Source organism: Marmota monax, unplaced genomic scaffold (genome assembly GCF_021218885.2).
Source record: "Marmota monax isolate L192 unplaced genomic scaffold, Marmota_monax_Labrador192_F-V1.1 WCK01_AAM20220418_F8-fsc00051, whole genome shotgun sequence".
NCBI classification, from domain to species: Eukaryota; Metazoa; Chordata; class Mammalia; order Rodentia; family Sciuridae; genus Marmota; species Marmota monax.
In genome coordinates this window covers 11,142,767-11,161,258 of record NW_026695202.1, presented here as the reverse complement: position 1 = coordinate 11,161,258, position 18,492 = coordinate 11,142,767, and the positions used below count along the sequence as shown (strand labels likewise).

The 18,492-nt window shown below is 54.8% G+C and overlaps 1 protein-coding gene across 6 annotated transcripts in view; it reads right to left on the bottom strand.

Moving 5' to 3' along the window:
• Positions 1 to 218: 218 nt before the first annotated feature.
• Positions 219 to 18,492, bottom strand: part of Mgat3 (beta-1,4-mannosyl-glycoprotein 4-beta-N-acetylglucosaminyltransferase) — a 43,399-nt gene continuing 25,125 nt past the window's right edge. For 5 of the 6 annotated variants that reach the window (XM_046429552.2, XM_046429554.2, XM_046429553.1 and 2 more), the window contains exon 2: positions 219 to 4,715. In XM_046429552.2, coding sequence (XP_046285508.1) covers positions 3,101 to 4,714 — 1,614 coding nt within the window. In that variant the 5' untranslated portion in view covers position 4,715 and the 3' untranslated portion in view covers positions 219 to 3,100. Of the gene's footprint in view, positions 4,716 to 15,556; positions 16,002 to 18,492 lie in introns of those variants that run through there. The other variant, XM_046429556.2, reaches the window with a different exon arrangement.

Below are 18,492 nucleotides of genomic sequence, written 5' to 3'. Positions count from 1 at the left end.
TGTCCACCTGCCTGAGGGAAGAGGCGCCCCAGGATGGAGGGTGGCCATTTCCCTGAGTGAAGGCCTGGCCCCTTGTCCCCGTGGCCATCTAGCCCTCAGGGAGACCTCATACCCCACTGACCATACCTGGTGGCAAGACCAGAGCCACCACCAGCACACCTCTGCCTCCCACCCCACCCCTGCCTCCCACCCTCCACGCGCACACACACACAAACACCTTCAGACTTCGCAGCTGTTTTTATTAATAATATTATCTTCTCCTTTAAGCATCCCTTTAAGGGTGAAATGAAATTCAACCATTTACAGAGAAAATGATTTCAGAATGTACATATTGATTTTCCTTTACAAAAAAAATAATACTATTATTATTCTTGGTGTCCTTAAATTACACATTTCCCAGGGTCCTGCCTTCTGCCTGGGCAAGTCCTGTGTCCCCACTCAGAATCTCACCTTTGCCCTAAAGCTCTCCCGCACCTGTCCCTAGAACCCTGTGACCCCCAGGTGGACGAGGCCTGCTGGATGCTGACACAGACAGCCCACCCCAGTCTGGAGGTCAGGGGCCAGTGGTTGCTGGGAAGAGATCTGGATATGGTGACAGGGCAGTGGTGTCCTGCGGTTCACATGGTTTGGTTTTCTTTCATATTGGGGAACAGCCCTGGGGATCCCCTGCCCCCCCAATTCCCAGTGTATGCTGTGGTCATATGTGGAACTCTCACCCCACGTCCTGGCCCTGGCTCTCACGGCTGCCCTCTGCACCCAAGGCCTGGTCTCCACTTCTGGCCGAGCGTGCCCTCCACATGGTGGGAGAAGCGAGGAGGACCACACGGGCCTGAGTTTCTCCTGTTCTTCCCCGAGTCCAGGCCGTGCCTGGGGCCAGGGGCCGCAGCTGCCCTGGGAGGGCCATCCCTGAAGCAGCTGAGCAGGGCTGGGGGGCCAGGAAGCCATCAGGAGGGAGGCCCTGGGCTGAGGCTCAGGAATGATGCAGAAGCCCCCAGAGACCGCCTGTCACAGGGCCAGCAGAGGTGGCCCCTGCCTCAACCGAAGCCTGACTTCTAGAGCCAAGACTCAGCCCCAAGAGGAACCAAGGAGAGAGGTTCTATGACTTCAAAGGAGGGGTTCCCTCGGGGGTGTCCACTAGACGGAGGCAGAGAGGAGCCATGGAGCCCTCTCAGCCTGCTCCATGCCTGCCCCGAGCTGCTGAGGCCAGCTCCCTCACCATGTCTACACCTGGCACGTCCCCAGACAGAGCAGTGGCAGCAGAGACCCCTGTTCTCCCAGCCCATCAGGAACCCTCCAGTAAGACTCCCCCCAAAACCCACCGGGTGTGGGGATCAGGAGGCACAGTGGGGCCAGAGAGGCTGAGGGGTAGAGGGCTCGCAGCTTTCGGCCCTCAGACCGGGACAATTCTCATTCCTCAGACTGACAGACAGACAGACAGACACCCTGCATCCCCTTCAGATTTGTTTTCTGGGCTCTCCATGGGCTTTCTGCCTCGGTCATCTGGGGGAGCCATGGGAAGTGTGGCCACAGGCTCCAGGTCCAGGACCGGGACTCCCACTCCTACACACAAGCACCTACATACGGGGACCGTCGATACAGACGTGGACAATACACACCAGCATGCACCCATGCCCGTAAATACACACGCACACACAACACGGCCCATTCCACAGGCAGCCTCTGCACACGGGCATCACCAGAACGGCTGAGGGGGGTCAGGGGTGGGGGGCGTGCCGCCCTCCCCCGACCTGCAAGCTCTTGCCGTACCCTAGCCCTGTGCGGACAGGAGAGTGGGAACGGTTCATTCTAGAAGCTCTGGACAACGGAGAGCCCCTTCCCCACATCCATCCTAAGAGCCTCTTCTCCCAAGTCGAGGCCGGGCACCAGGAGCCCAGAGATTACATACCCCAGTCTCCACGCTGTGGCCAATGAGATGCCATGAAAATGACTGGATTCCTGGCTCCTGTCCTTAATGGGAAAAGTGCCTTTCCCAGCCCCCTGATAGGGGGCTCCAGAGCAGCCCTGTATCCAGACTTGGAAGGTGTGGCTGAAGGAAGCAGAGCCGCCCTCTGGCCTCAACCATCTCCCTGTGGACAATGAACCACCCACGAGCTTGTCTTGCTTGAATTTCAGTCTCTTTACTTACAACAGCTTTAGAACCTACTCCAACAAACACCTTCCCTCTCCCAAGGCAAACTAAGAGGAACGGGTTGACATATAACTGGCCTTAATGTCCCTTTTGGGCCCAGAAGAGCCTCATGGCCCCTTCCTGGACCCTAATCAGCCCTAAGGAGGGGCACAAGAGTGACTGCCCCTGGGACGGAGGCAGGCTGGGGCCACGGGTGTGTGGAGGGAGAGGCCTCATGTGGGTCTCCCCTCTCTGGGACCCTCTACTAAGCTCCCCATCCCCCTGGCCCCTGCTCTCATCCCACCTGAGAACTGGACTGCGGCTCCCTGCGAGGCAGCCCACGGGCAGCAATATGAAAGGCAAGAGGGACCGTCAAGGCCAGGGGCCCAGCCTACCTCCGCGGGGAGGGGGCAGGCAGCGGGAGGCCTCAAATCCCTCCGGCCTAGAACTCCAAGGACACTGTGAAGCCCCCTTAGTGCTCCTCTCAGCTCCATGCCATGCTCCCTGCCCTCCCACTGGGTACCCCCTCTTGCTCCTGGACCCAAACGCACTTATTTACAGAGCCCAAGGCCTCCTGGGATGTCCTGATCTCACTGCAGGTCCCAGGCCCCAGGAGGCCCAAGGCCGTCTTCTCTCCCCCAGGCTGCAGCCCCCACGTGGCTGCCTGGTGAGTCCCTGCAGGCTCCCTTCCGTGCCACCTGCTGCACTCTCCAGTAGCACCTCCTGGCCACCGCCCTCTTGGCAGCAGAAGGACTGCGGAGTTGTCTGGCTTGCTCCCGTGTCCTGGCAGGAAGGATTTCCTTTTTCTTCTTTTTTGAGCTTAGAGACCTGATCTTGACGCACAAGGACTTGCACAGGGAAGATCACCCACCTACTCCTGGTCCTCCCAAGAAGCCCCAAGCCGGCAGGAGGCCAGAACTCTGGGGGTAGCCACCACCCCTCACTGCCATCTGCCTATGCGACCGCGCAGCCCTAGCCTTCCACCACGTCCGATTGGCCCCTGGCGCCGGGTGGCCTTCCCTCGCGGGGGCCCTTGCTCCGCGCGCCTTCCTCCGTGCTCTTGGGCTCCTGGTAGGGGTTGTCGAGCAGGTAGCGGAACTGGTCGTAGTTCTTGAGCAGGTACTTGGGGGCATACATGTGCTCGCTGGGGTCGGCGGGCGGGTACTCCTGCTGCGTGCCGTCAAACCAGCCGCCGGTGCGGATCAAGCTCCGGATGTAATTGAGGTCCCGCTTGTCCTCGTAGTCACCCCAGCGGGGGAAGTCGCCGTTCTGGGCGGACACGAGCTTGAAGTAGATGCCCTCGGGCGTGAAGCACCAGGAGCAGTGCCAGCCGGCGAAGTGCAGGGGGCTGCCCAGCGACCACTGCACCAGGATGTGGCCCGTGCGGTTCTCGTACTGGCGGAAGTTGGGCATGGTGTAGTACTGGCGGCGGCGCAGGCGGATGCCGTCCAGCCCGTACACGGCCTGCAGCATGTCCACCGTGCAGCCCGACACCACCTCCAGGGTGCCCGGCTGCTTCCAGAAGAAGCCGTAGAGCGACTTGCGCATGTGGAAGGCGAAGGGCTCCGTCCAGCCGTCGTAGAGCTTGAGGAAGAGGACGCCGTCGCGCGCCGGGATCTCGTCGGCGTCGTCGATGATGAAGACGTCGTCGGGCCGCAGGTTGCGCAGGCGCGAGACGCCGTCCTGCGTGAGGAAGGTGCGCAGGTAGTCGTCGGCGATCCAGCCGTCCTGCCGGCCGCCGGGCGGGAAGTGGTCCAGGAAGACGTAGAGCACCTTGTGGCGGATGTACTCGAAGGTGCCGTTGGTCAGCATCTCGCGGAACTTGAGCGGCCGCGGCTCCCCGTAGGCCGTGAAGTTGGACTCGCACACCACGAAGGCGTCCACCACGTCGCCCAGCTCGTGGAAGCGCACGTCCAGCAGGTCGAACTCGTGGTTGATGTTGATGGCGTTGATGACCCGCCGCGGCACCTCCCTGGGCACCAGCCGCTCCTTGGTGGGCAGGTTGGAGTACTGCACCACCGTGGGCACCCCGCAGCTGGGCCCGTGCCAGCCGGGCAGGCACACGCACTCCACCCACTTGCGCCGCGCGCCCTGCCTGCTGGCGCGCTCCCGGGCCGTCAGCGTGTGCCGGGGAGGGCGCCGCGGGCCCCGGGTGGAGGGGCCGTACGCCCCCTCGGGCTTCTCCTCGGGCCGCCCTGAGGGTGGCTTATCCAGCATTTTGGTCCCTGGCTTAAAGCACACGCCCCCCGCTTTGGTGCGCACAAAATACTCGGTGGTGTCCTCAGGCAGCACAAAATCCACCCGGTGGAGTTCCTCGGTGGCCTTGCTGGGGGACAAAGGCTGGAGCAGAGGCGAGTGGGAGTAGAGTGGGGTTCGCAGCAGGTCCGGGCCACCTGGCTCAGGGCTGGCCTGAGGTGTAACGGGGGCATTGTTCCAGAAGAAGCTGGACACGAGGTTAGGGCTGAGAGAGGCCAGTTCTCGGGGAAAGGTGACATAGGACAGGGTCTTAAAGAAGTGCAAGAAGGAGATGAGGCACAGGCCGGCCATACAGAACATGAAAAAGAGCTTGTAGCGTCTCATCTTCATCCTGCGAAAAAAGGAGAGAGTGGACCGTCAGGGGCAGCCTGGGGCGCTTCTCCTAGGGAGGACAGGTGAGGGCAGGGTGGAGGGGGAGCCTTTACTATTGGCACCATGTTTGAGACCGTCCTGCATAGAGTCACCCACCTCCTGCCCCCTAAGGGTCCACCAGCAGCACCAAAGCCCCTGGAAGTCCCAGGGTCAAGGAAACTGCCCCTTGCTCCCACAGCCCTTGTCCGCAGAGATCCCAAGCCACCAGGGCTACCCCTCAGCCGGCTGCTTCTCCGCCTGGCCCACCCTGACTGGACCAACTGCAGGGCTAGGATTTGCTCCAGAAGCAATGTGCAACCTGGAAACGCTCCATGGAAATGCTGTACTGCCCCAGGGGAGGCGCCAGCAGGCTAACCCTACCCACTAGGGTCCCATCCTGCACTGCAGAGGGTGGGGGCTGTTCCCTATCTATTCATCCGAGATAGGACAGAGACCCTCACCCTGGAGACCCTTTTCATAATTAAGCAGAAACCCCCACCATTTCTGTAATATATAAGTTCCTCTGAGCCTTGTCAGAAAGTTTTTGCACAAGGTATCAGCTATCAGCAAAATCTTGTGCAGAGGGCATTGTGGTTTGGACCTTCCTCTGTTTGTAAATGCCAAGTTTGCAGGAAAAAAATTACTTTTATGTAGACTTCTTTAAAAATGTAAAACACTGGGGCTGGGGATGTGGCTCAAGTGGTAGCGCGCTCGCCTAGCATGCGTGGGGCCCGGGTTCGATCCTCAGCACCACATACAAACAAAGATGTTGTGTCTGCCAAATGCTAAAAAATAAATATTATAAAAAAAAAATGTAAAACACTAAGCCCCCTGGCCACACACACCCCCACTTCTCCCCGCCACCCCGCTGCCACTAGGTATAAAGTTCAAAGAATTTCTAGACTCACGGTCCAGAGGAGGATTTCAGACACAAGCCACACTCTGGACTGGCCGGTGCAGCCAATAGACTGCCTCTCTGTCCTACCTCATTTGGCAATTCCAGATGGGACAGTGGAGCCAAAGATGGCTTTTCCACCTCTCCAGGGTCTGGCTTTCCCTGGACTTTGGAGGACAATGCTTCCCTTTGGTGCACCACAGCGACTCTGCCTGTGGGGGAGGCACTGGGTGCCCTGGAGCAGCCACCCTGAAGCATAATGAAACCCGCGAGGAGCAGGCACCAGGACTAGGGAACTTGGAGCACCGCAGGACTGAACAGGTAGGACCGGCTCCTTTAGTGGTAGCCCATCTGACTTCCCCCTGGAGGCCTGAGCAGGTGGAAGAGAGGCTGATCACCTCTGAGGCCCTGAGTAACCTGCCAGCATTCAGGGTAAGGGAATTGGTCAGGGTGTCTAGGGGTCCTGTCAACTATTAAGAAGACCCAGGGAGTTGCCCAAGTAGTCTCTGTTGGGGGTCAGTGAGTGTAGGGGAGGCCATGACTCCCTTCTTTGGTTTTGGAATTGTGCAGCTGGGATGGTACAGAAATTTTGCTCTGATCATGTCTGTGTGCAAGTGTGTGAATGAGAGGGACAAAGGAAGGTTCCGACCTGACCCAAGGGCCCAAGTGACTGCAGTGTCCCCATCCGTGGTTCCGTGGTACCTCAGTCTGAGGCAGATTCCACCAACCCACGTCTAGGGGGAAGCTCCAGGTAGGGGGTTGATACCCACCCATAAAGCTAAGAGGACTCTAAGTCCCCAAGAGGGGATCAGCCAGAGACACACAAAGTGAGTCTTGTCCTAATGTGAGACAGCACGCAGGGTAGAATTGGGAGGCACACAAAGGAAACTGGGTCTTTTGAAATGTATGTTAGCAAACTATAAGAAAAGTTCTGAATGGTAAGTGTGGGGCGAAGCTCACTCCACAAAGGTTATATACTTTGTGAATTAGAATGGCCCACCCTTGAAGTGGAATGGCCACCAGAAGGATCTTTAGATAAAAGTGTTCTTGGTGAGGTCCGTTTAATAGTTGACAGAACCCTTAGTCATGAGACCAGTTCCCTTACACTGAATGCTGACAAGAGACAGTGCAGAAACAGTCCCTTTGGCTGAGAGCCTGTCTGGAAGGACGGTCTAAGTTGGTATCAGCCCGGGCTATAATGGCCTCTAGGACTCAACAGAAGGGAACTAAACAGGAAAATCCTGACAAAGAAAAGACAGAAAGGAAACTAGTTTTTTCCATGAGCCACAAGAGAACCCACCACCTTATGTGCCATTGTACCCGACATTGCCAAGTCCACTGAGACAGCAGACTGTCCCCTCAGCCCCCTTGTCCCCAGAGGCAACAGACAACGGTCCTCAACACTGGCTACTCCATCCTCCTTCAATGTCCTCAGTGCCAGAGGCTTCCTCAGAGCCAGACTCCTCCACCCCGAGACCAAGGCAGAAAACTTGTCCCAAGACCAGAGCCATAACTCAGGTGAGTGCTCTCCCGATGCCCCTGCGAGAGAGTAGAGGACTTACTTATGTTAACCAGGAGGGAAACGTCTGAGGGGGGACAATGTAGTTTTGCAGCCAGCCTTTCACCACCATTGATCTCTTGAACTGGAAAAATCATACTCCCTCTTACATGGAGAAGCCTTGGGCCCTGGTTGATCTGAGGTGATCCAGTACCCAGACCCACCTGCCCACCTGGGTTGAGGACAGAGCACAGACAGTGGCCCAGCAGCTTGCAAGTGGCTAGGGGCACACGCTCCGGACGCACAAGGCAACATTCAGTCCTATGCCCAGGCCCAGCGCCCCAACAGAGACCCAGGGTGGGACCCCAGAAAGAGTAAGAGCACCTAAAGATAAAGAGATATCAAGAGGCCCTTGTGGGCAGCCTAAAGGAAGGGGAAATGAGAGCCCTAACCATGAACAAGCTATCAGGAGTGCTCCAAAGCCTGGGGAGAGCCCCAGCCAGTTCTAGGAACGACTGTGCAAGACCCTCCAACCCTCCCTTCCTTTGACCCTGAGGCACCAGACGGCCAGCGAGTAAAACCAGCCCACAGAGATACTCCCCGAAAACGCCAAAAACTTTGCTAAAAAAAAAAAAAAAAAAAAATTCCAATGAGCTGATGAAGTAGCCACCACAATTTTCATAACTGAGACCAAGAAGATGGGTCTCCTTGCAGATGCCCTCACCACAAACCCAGAAGTCACCCCAAGGGAGGGGTCCCACCAGGACAACGCCAAGATATTCCCAGCATGGAGGTGACTGGTTTAAGACTGGAAAAGGAAGGTGTCTCCCAGGCGGATGGTGGAGGTTTTCTGATGGCCGCTTGGCCATCCCTGAGACTCCGGCCCCTGCCTTCATCAGGCGGGTCCAGGGGGAGCACACATGGGCCAAACAGCATTCAGACTGTCCTGAGTCAGCATTCCTACATCCCTGGCTCTCGAGCACTTCCCAGGTGACGTGGGAACAGTGCAAAACTTGTGCCCGCAACAACCCCCCCCAGGGGCCAAGGCTCCCACCAGGAATCCAAGCTACAGGAGAAAGCACCTTTTGAGGACTTGGGAGTGGACTTCACTGAACTGCCACGCTCACAGGGTTAGAAATATCTTTTTTTTTTTTTTTTTTGGTATTGGAGATTGAACTCAAGGGCACTCGACCACTGAGCCACTTCCCCAGCACAATTTTTTGTATTTTATTTAGAGACAGGTCTCACTGAGTGGCTTGGCACCATGCTAAATTGCCGAGGCTGATTCTCCTACCCCACTTCCCTTCGCCTCCTGAGCCCCTGGAATTACAGGTATGTACCACTGTGCCTGGCTGCATGTTCTTTTGTTTTGTTTGTTTGTTTTGTTTTTGGTGCTGGGGATCGAACCCAGGGCCTTGTGCATGAAAGACAATCACTCTACCCACTGAGCTATATCCCCAGCCCTGTATGTTCTTCATCTGGCTGGTGCAAGCCTTTCCAGCCCACACTGAGGGGCGCTCCTCCAGAAAATTATTCCTAGATCTGGTATCCCCATAACCATTGGCTCAGATGACGGGCCAACTTTTGCGGCAGAGGTCATATGATTATTGGCCAAGAGTTGAAATATCAGATGAAAGTTACATACTCCCTTCAGACCACAGAGTTCTGGTAAAGTAGAAAGAATGGATTGGACTTTAAAGGCTCAAACTGTATCTGGAAGTTCACCTGCATTGGGATGAAATCCTCCCCATTGCTCCATTACAGATTAGATCACTCCCATCAAGAGGACTGGATGCTCTCCCTATGAGCTAGTGCATGGAGGACCCCCACTAATCAGGGGGTTACAGGGGACTTAAGGGAAATAGGAGAATTAACATTGAGGCAACAGCTTCAGGCTTTAGGGGAACCTTACAGACTCCCAACCAGTGGGTCAGAGAGATTGCCAGTCAGTCTGGCCGCAGCTGCACCCTCCCTCGGGCCTAAGAATGGAATAGTCAGCCCCTAAAACCTCTTTGGAAGGGTCCTGTCACTGTTATTTTGTGTACCCCAACTGCAGGAAAAGTTCAGAGATGTGTCCCTGGATTCATTACACCAGGCTCAAGCCTGGGGGTGAACTCCAGACCCCGCTGCACCCCTGAAACTGACCAGCTAGCGGAAGGAAACACCAGAGAAGACTGAGGGTCAGAAGGACGACAGCCCTCCTCTGGTTACTCGGGAAGCTCACTAACCTGCGCATGGCCCAAGCTTGAGGAGACCACAGCCCTGCTTCAGCCACCCAGGGCCTGGCTGATCAAGAGAATCTTCCCACCAGGACAAACAGACTCGGTTCATCCTCTAAGACAGTCCTCCTACTGTAATGCATTGCCACCCACCTCCAGCCATATATGTAGTTCCCCGCTTGGTTTTGCTACAGATTTGATAACAGTGACTCCAACTGACTGGACCCTTGGTAACAAAATTTCCCATATGTATGAATCTTGCTTATCAGGTTATCAGGTTTTCTAGGGTTTGTTTGGTGTTATTAATTTGACATTGTTAACTTATACTGTTTAACCTATATGTTGGTCTATCACTTAATTTGGTTTCCTTTTTAATCTTAGGGGGCTCTACCCCACTCTTGCCTCAGTGGTAGAAATTTTGTGAACTGTGTGTCAAGTCAATTTATTATAGTTAGGGAGTGATTATATATATTTAGGACTTGCCCCACCAGAAAGATGCTGTAATTGGATGACTATTTGTCTCTGGAAAAGACCTAGGGATCCATTAGAAAAGGATTAATCTAGGAGGTCAACAAACTTGGGGTAGAAATGAATGGCCACCCCAGAAAATTATCGCCACTTCTGGTCTACTGCCTGGCCCCGGGAGGGCAGCTGGGGCTACAGAACTGTCTTGCCACACTGGAGTATTGGCTTACAGACTGTACTGGAAATTATTGCTAATCAAACTGCTCCGGCCTTTGACATCCTGTGGTTTTCTACTCTTGGTGGATTCAAAAGCTTAATTGGCCTAGCAGGTATTCTGCCGTGAACCTGTTTATTACTCCCATGTTTGGCTCCCTGTGCCTTAAAATTATTGGGTCCACTCTAGAAGCAGCTGTTGGAAAAAAAGAGATGACAACTAAGATTGTGACAATCTATAAAGCTTTAAGCCAAGAGGATGATGATAATGTTTGATTTAAATAAATAATGATTGGGGCTGGGGATGTGGCTCAAGCGGTAGCGCACTCGCCTGGCGTGCATGCGGCCTGGGTTTGATCCTCAGCACCACATACAAACAAAGATGTTGTGTCCGCCAAAAACTAAAAAATTAAAAATTAAAAATAAATAATGATCGTTCAAAGGCAGAAATGAAACAGGCCAGAGACCCCCACCCAGAAGACCCTTACCATCATAAGCAGAAACCCCCACCATATTTTTTTTCAGTTGTAGATGGACACAATATCTTTGTGTTATTTATTTATTTTTGTATGTGGTGCTGAGGATCAAACCCAGTGACCCACACATGGGAGGCAAGTGCTCAGCCTCTGAGCCACAACCCCAGCCCCCACACTATATTTGTGACATGTAAGTTCCTCTGAGCCTCTAGATATCAGCTATCAGCAAAATCTTCTGCAGGGGGCACCGTGGTTTGGTAATCGTGGTTTGTAAATGGCAGTTTGCGGGGGAAAAAAATTACTTTTATGTAAACTTCTGCAAAAGTGTAAAACACCAACACTCCCTGACACACACACACTGGGTATAAAGTTCAAAGAATTTCTAGACTCATGGTCCAGAGGAGAATTTCAGGCATGAGCCACACTCTTGGCCAGCTGCAGCCAATAAACCAGCTTCCTGAAAACCCCTCAGGTGTCCAGCCTCGCCTGTCCTGCATCCCATCATCCACCGCTCTTGTGGACATAGACACGCCGTTTCGATACTTTTTCATAGAAAAAAATTCACAGATCTCAGGGCTGGGGCTGTAGCTCAGTGGCAAAGCGCCTGCCTTGCACGTGTGAGGCCCCGGGTTCCGTCCTCGGCACTGCATAAAAATAAACAAAAATCTTGTGTCCATCTACAACTAAAAAATATATTTTAAAAAATTCACAGACCTCAAGGAAACACACTCAGTTCTGACTCTTTTTTGGCCTCGCCCATGTTGGCAAGCCCTGAGCTGCCTCCCCTGCCGCCTTTTTAAAGTTCTCTTTTGAGACAAGGTCTCACCAAATTGCTCTCCTGTCACAGCTTTGGAATCACTGGGATTTCATTTTAAAAACTTAATTAAACAGAGCTGGGCGTGGTGGCCCATGCCTGTAATCCCAGCTACTCAGGGACACTGAGCGGGGAGGACCACGAGTTTGAAGCCAGCCTAGATAACTCACTGAGACCCTCTCAAAATGAAAAACCAAAAGGGCTGGGAACATAACTAGTGGGAAGAGTGTCTCTGGGTTCAGTCCCCAGTGCCAAGAAAGAAACACATTAAATATTTCTTGCATAGCCAGGGGCGGCGGCCCAGGCCTGGGATTGCAGTGTCTTGGGAGGCTAAAGCAGGAGGATCCAAGTTCAAAGCCAGCCTCGGCAATTTAGGCAGGTCCTAGGCAACTTAGTGAGTCCCTATCTCTAAATAAAATCTAAAAAGGGCTGGGGGTGTGGCTCCGTGGTTAAGCACCTCTGGGTTTAATCCCCAGTACCTTGCATTCACCCAAGCCCTGCAATTTGAGGTGTACTACTGGTTTTCCATGCAATTTTTCTGTTTTTGAGCTAATATTTGTCACAGGTCTTACATTTAGACTCCGTATCCAATCAAGTTGTTTTCCTCAATGATTCTTATATTGGTAGAAACAAATCTCCTATTTCCTTTTTTTTTTTAATATTTATAGTTCTCGGCGGACACAACATCTTTGTTTGTATGTGGTGCTGAGGATCGAACCCGGGCCGCACACATGCCAGGCGAGCGCGCTACCGCTGAGCCACATCCCCAGCCTTCCTAGTTCCTTTTAAATCTCATGTAATACTCCCTGTTTTTTTTTTTTTAAGATTTTTTTTAGTTGTTGATAGACCTTTATTTTATTTATTTATATGTGGTGCTGAGAATCAAACCCAGTGCCTCACACATGCCAGGCAAGAGCTCTACCACTGAGCCACAACAGAGAGTGAACCCGCTCCCCGGTTCTTTTGAATGAATCGCTGACTCTCTGTTATGGTTTGGATGTGGTGTCCCCCAAAAGCTCACGTGAGACATGCAAGGTTTGGAGGAGAGAAGATTGGGCTATAGTCTTCACCTAATCAGTGAATTAATCCCCTGATAGGGATTCACTGACACGGAACTGGAGGCAGGCGGGGTGTTGCTGGAGGAAGTGGCTCATGGGGCGTGGCTGTGGGGTGATATTTGTATCTGGGAGTGGAGTCTCTCTGTGCTTCCCTCCGCCACACTCTTCCTCCATGATGTCCTGCCTCACCTCAAACCCTGAGGAATGGAGCCGGCCTTCCATGGAGTAAGACCTCTGAACCAAAACTGTTCTGGTCAGATCTTTCAGTCAGAGCAGCAAAAAATCTGACTAAAATACTCTCTGTCCCCGAGGGACACACGATTCAGCCATTTGCTATATGTATGCAGTTTATTAATTGGTTTATGGCTATGCAAGAGAGATGCTCCTTCCTTCCGTCCTCCCTCCCTCCCTCCCTTCTTTCTTTTCCTTTTTTCCCAACTTAGTTTTAGTTTTAGAATACTTGTAGATCTCCAGGCTCGGTGGAACATGCCTGTAATCTCAGCAGCCTGGGAGGCTGAGGCAGGAAGATTGCAAGCTCAAGGCCAACCTGGGCAATTTAGCAGAATCCTGCCTCAAAAAGAATAAAAGGGGCTGGAATGTAGCACAGCAGAAGAGCACCCTGGGTTCGATCCCATACAGGATTGGGGGATATTTGTGGATTATTAGAAAGGTCACACATACAGGAGAGGTCCCTCACATGTCTCACCTGGTCCCCCGAGTTAACACCCGACCCCACCACGGCACATTAGTCACAAGGGGGAGACCAACACTGACGCGCCACTGTTAACCGGACGCCACCCTTCACTGGGTTTTTTAATTGTTTCAGTGGGTTTTGGTTTGGTTGCTGGGGTTGAACCCAGAGCCTCAGGTCCACCATTGGCCACACACCCCACCAAGGACACTTTTATCTTGCGAATGAGCTTGTGCAGAGCACTTCAGACTACAGCCACCTGCTTCATTTTGTCCCTGAACCTGGGGAGATGGGCAAGTAGGCCAGGATATCACCCCCTTTGTCTAAAGAAAGAGCAGGCACAGGGGTGACCTGTCACCAGGTGAACTTGCCTGGGGGCAGTGGGCACTGGGTCACAGGAGCAGCTGGCCTTTGGCATCTGGCAACATCCCTCCACCCACGACATTCTTTCCCTCAAAATATCCCTTTTTGTGACTTGTCCTTACTCTCTGGTTCTTCCTCCAGGTCATCTGGGTGCCCTCCTGCCATCCAGTCCCCTTGCTCTCTAGCCGAGGGCAGCACTTGGCTTCAGACCACTGTGTTCTTAAGCAAGCGCTTCACCCCCAGAGCCTCAGTTTCCTCATCCGCAGCACAGGTGGAGTCCCTGGCGGGCTGCGGGTGCTCCTTCGACGCTCAGGCTGGGAGCCCCAACCTCACTTTCTCTAAGCTACAGGGTCACAAGGCGCAGCACCATGCAGTGTGTGACCCTGAAATCACGTGGAGATCAGTGTTGGAGGACCATCTCCTCCAACCCTGGACCCAGGTGTCTTGCTTCCTTCCGCTGAAATGCCTGCCCCTTAGAGCTGTTCCCCAGGCGCCTGAGAACCATACTGCAGGCCAGGAGGACAAGCCAGAGGGGGGCCTGACCTTGGCTAAATGCCAGCTGACCCAGGCCAGAGGTGGGGCTCTTGGGGGGAGGGGCTGCCCCCTGGGAGCATTTGGAAGTGGGGTGCCCGGGCTCCTTTCTCCACCCTGCGTTCTGGCCCTGGGCTGGCCAAGTGCGACAGAGCAGATCAGGCCAGCAGGGCGAGCCGAAGGTCGGTGGCGCCAGGCGGAGGAGGGCAGGTGGAGAGGAGGTCATGACCAGCAGGGACCCGGCAGAAGGCAACACTGCAGCCCAAGGTCTACACAGCAGCTCTCCACCGTGACCACTGTGGGGTTCCGGGACCTGGCGAGGCGGCCTGGATCCTTCTGGTGGACGGTTCTTCCTTACTGGGGACCTGCCTGTGGGGCACACGCTGCAATCCCAGCCCTTGCCGGACTCAACTGGCCATGAGTTGTGAAGGGCGGCCAGGGGTTGCCGTCTAGACTCAATTCCCTGGCAGCAGCGAACAAAAGCCCCGGCACGGTAAGAGGCTGGGGACCTTGCTTGGTGGGACGGGCCTCTGGGGACCCGCTGAGGTCGAAGTGACCCAGCCGCCCCTGGGCTCCCTGGCCAGGCTGGCTTCCAGGATCCGGTTACACCCAGCAGCTGTGCCCTTCCGAAGACAGGCTCGTCAGCGCCTGGGACTGCTCCTCTGATGGGCTGGGGCCTCCGGGCAGGGCCCGCTGCTGCGAACCTAGAACTAAGCAGGTCTCCCTCCTGGCTGAGCCACTGGCAGGTCAGGGGCACCGGCCGGCTAGGTGAAGCCGGCGTGGGTCAGTGGGCTAAGGGGAAGATCCACCCTCACACTTTCTCGGCCCTTTCCCTGTGGCCCCACAGGTGTTTTGCAGCTCACTCTCCGTAGCCCCCTCCTTTGGATCTTCACTAAGTTTGTCAAGTGTCTCACGTACATCTTCGGAGCAAGGCAGCGCACAAGCAGAATGGAGTATAAACAAGCTCAGGGGCTCCTGGAAACCACCCTGAGACTCGGGAAGACGGCAAGTCCTTCCCCAAAGGACACCACGACGTGGCTGAGTCAGGACTTGGCCATGGCCTCTGTCCCTCATGACTGCAGGTGGCCAGCACTGTTACTGCAGGCAGGCTAGCGCCACCCGGGCCATGGGGCTGGCAGTGGCATTCCTGCCTCTGTTATAAAGTGTCATTGAGAACCCCCCAGGCATGACGATGACCCATCACCAATGCCAACATGTGCCACTGTCCTGAGCACGGTACACATGGGACCTCCCCAAATCTTCCCAACACAGAGCAGGTGTCATGTCACCCCCATTTTTCAGACAAGGAAACTGAGGCCAGAGGGATGATGTAACTCGCACTGTGCCAAACACAGCAAGTCAGAACCACATCTGATGCTGCAGGGTCCCTGGTCAGATGACAGCCCATGGTAAATTTCCCCTGGGCACCTTCCATCTGCCAAGTTCCACCCAAGTGGGACAACAGGAACCCGTAAGGAGTCCACCTGCGGCCAGTGAAGACGCCCAGCAGGTGGAACAGCCACGGTCACGTTTAATCCACACACCACCCCGAGGGTGCTCACCCGACCAGCCCGGGTCACTCACCACTTAACACGTACCTGCCTGCCGAGTGCCCACCATGTGCCGGATCCTTGCCGAGCACTGGGACACAGGAAGACAAGACTGACCTAAGGCCCGGCTCCCATGCTGGCTGCGAGGCTCAGGCCAAGTCCAGAGGTCTCAGGACCAGGAAAGCTGATGGTGTAATCCTCCATCCGAGGCTGAAGGCCTGAGAAACTGGTTGGTGGGAGGGAGAGGACCGGTGTCACGTCCTAGAGTCCCAGGGACATAAAGCCTGGTGTCTCATGGCAGGGGAAGTGTCCCAGGTCCACTTGTCCTTCTCAGTCTTTTCATTCTACTGGCCCCGGCTGACTGATGGCACCCACCCTCGCTGAGGATGGATCTTCCCCTTAGCCCACTGACCCACGCACCAATCTCCTCCAGAAACACCCTCACAGACACATGGAAGTAATGCATTATCAGTTTTCTAGGTGTTTCTTAATTCAGTCAAGGTGATACCTATACTTAAAATTACCCATCACAAGCTGGACGCGGTGGCGCACGCCTGTAATCCCACTGGCTCGGGAGGCTAAGGCAGGAGGATTTTGAGTTCAAAGTCAGCCTCAGCAATGGCGAGGCGCTAAGCAACTCAGTGAGACCCTGTCTCTAAATAAAATACAAAACAGGGCTGGGGATGTGGCTCAGTGGTCGAGTGACCCTGAGTTCAATACTTGGTACCAAAAAAAAAAAATTTACCCATCGTAGGGCTGGGGATATAGCTCAGTTGGTGGAGTGCTTGTGTGTATAAGGCCCTGGGTTCAACACCCAGCACCCCCACCCAAAAAAAAAAAATTCCCCATCACAATGACCCAGCCATGACCTCAGAGTCAGGCTCAGGTGGAGGGTAGCCAGGTGCTCTTTGAGGCTGCTCGGGGGGTGGGGTGGGGGGGTCCCTGAGCAGGCACAAACTCACAAGAGGCTCCTGTGGAGCTCTCCGTGGTCCTGAGCTCTCCTGCGCTGACCAGGGTCCTAGCTCGGCCCCGAGGGCAGGCCTCACCCCTACATGGCAGCAGAGGGTTCAACACCCAGTAGGTGCTCCAGGCACACTGGGCGTGCTCAGGAGGGGAGTTCTGGATACCACCCAGCCTGCCCTCCGCCTCCTCTCCTGGGCAGGAGTGGCCCCTCCACAGCCGCCAGTCCAGGAGAGACCCTCACTGCCTCCTGAGTCGTCCTCTACTACTTCAAGGACATCTTGACTGCGCTGCTGTCTGCCTCCCTGGGTTCACCTTCCACTCCACGCCAGGCCCATGCCAGGCCACCACCAGCAGAGCCAGGCAGGAGGTGCGTCTCTGCAGCTAACCCTGCCGTGTCTGGTGGCTCCAGAGGCCCAGGGCAGGCTAGCGGCTTATGATGGCCAGATATGAACATGCCTGTGACCCCGGTGAGTTCCTCTGCCTGCCCATGTCTCTATTTCCCTTTTTTAAAAATCCTCACAAAGAGCCGGAAATACGCCTAGGCACACACCAGATGTTATTAACCCTGGCCCTCATTGTTAAGAGAAGTCTGGAAGACAGTTTGAATCCCAAGGCTGTGACTTCATAGCTGTGTGCCCTTAGGTAAGTTGCTGAGTTTCTCTGAGCCTCAGGAAAAGAGTCATCTTCTGCTTTGCTGTCCAGTGGGAGACCGGGATGAGCCATGCTGCCGAAGTACCCTGCAGAGGCTGATACTGAGAGATGCTCTGTCTATAAAGGCCTACTTTTTGTTCTCCTCCCATTTGGATTTTCTGTCCGTCAACCCAATGCAGGAGCACGCCTTGCTCCTGGCTGGCTTTGCTAAAGGATGGGGCCAACTGGGGGTGCTTACCACTAAGTGGCCCCCACCATCCTAAGGGACATTTCTCAGTGACTCATCAGGCTTTCAAGACCTGCGGCCAGGGGGCTGGGATTGTGGCTCAGTGGCAGAGCACTTGCCTTGAACATGCGAGGCACTGGGTTCGATCCTCAGCACCACATAAAAAAATAAATAAATAAACAAAATAAAGATATTGTGTTCATGTATAATTTAAAAATATTAAGAAAAAAAAGACCTGCGGCCAGAACCCAGAGCATTTGGAACCTCGCAGGGGGTTCCTGGATCCAGTGACCTTGCTACTTTCGAGTCTGGCCTGTGCATGTCCAGCCCCCGGTGCTCCAACCCCAAGCCCCCTGGACTGTCGGACATTCCTTCCGCTCTGTTGATCTACATCAGCCTCCCTGGGGTCCTCACTGTGGGTTCTGATTCATTTCCTGGTGTAAAGCTGAGAAAGCCAGTGTCCCAGGAGATGGTGCCCACCTCCCCTGGTCTCCGAGACCAACAAGAGTCCTTCCAACTTGAGGTTTCGTGACACCCTCCCACCCCCAGAATGGTGGGCAGAAGAGGTGGCTACAGACAGGGCAGATCCTGGAACGAGACCAGAGGGAAACTGATGCTGGGTTTGTCCCTTCAGCCCTGTGGCGTTGTCCTTTAATGTCGCCAGGCAGGGCCTGATGGCCACACTACAGCCAGTGTATCATCCAGGCTAACCACCGAAGTTGCCGAGCCCTGCTGTGTGTGAACAGGGGAGAGAGATTAGGGGCCGGTTCTTGGGCCCAGCCCTGGGAGGCAGGTGTGCGTCTACTCTGCAGATGGACACAGGCCCGGAGTGGTTGAGCTGCTTGCTCAGCCGGTGGGACTGAGACAGATGCAAACCGAGGCACCCCAGCATCCCGCACCTGCTGACCAGCAGACCTGAGGTCCAGGGGGCTGCAGACGGGAGGGTCCTTGTCCAGACAAAACACAAATAGCTGGGCGGAGGGAAGACAATTTGGGTACCTGCCCCAGGGATTCTGCTCCTTGACAGAGCCAGAGAGAGGAAATCTGCTTTAGGGGCCAGGCCTGCCCCAGGGCGCCATCTTCCCGGGGTAGCCAGAGATTCTTGCAAATCCTGCTCCCTCTGGGGCAAGTGGACTAGCTGCCA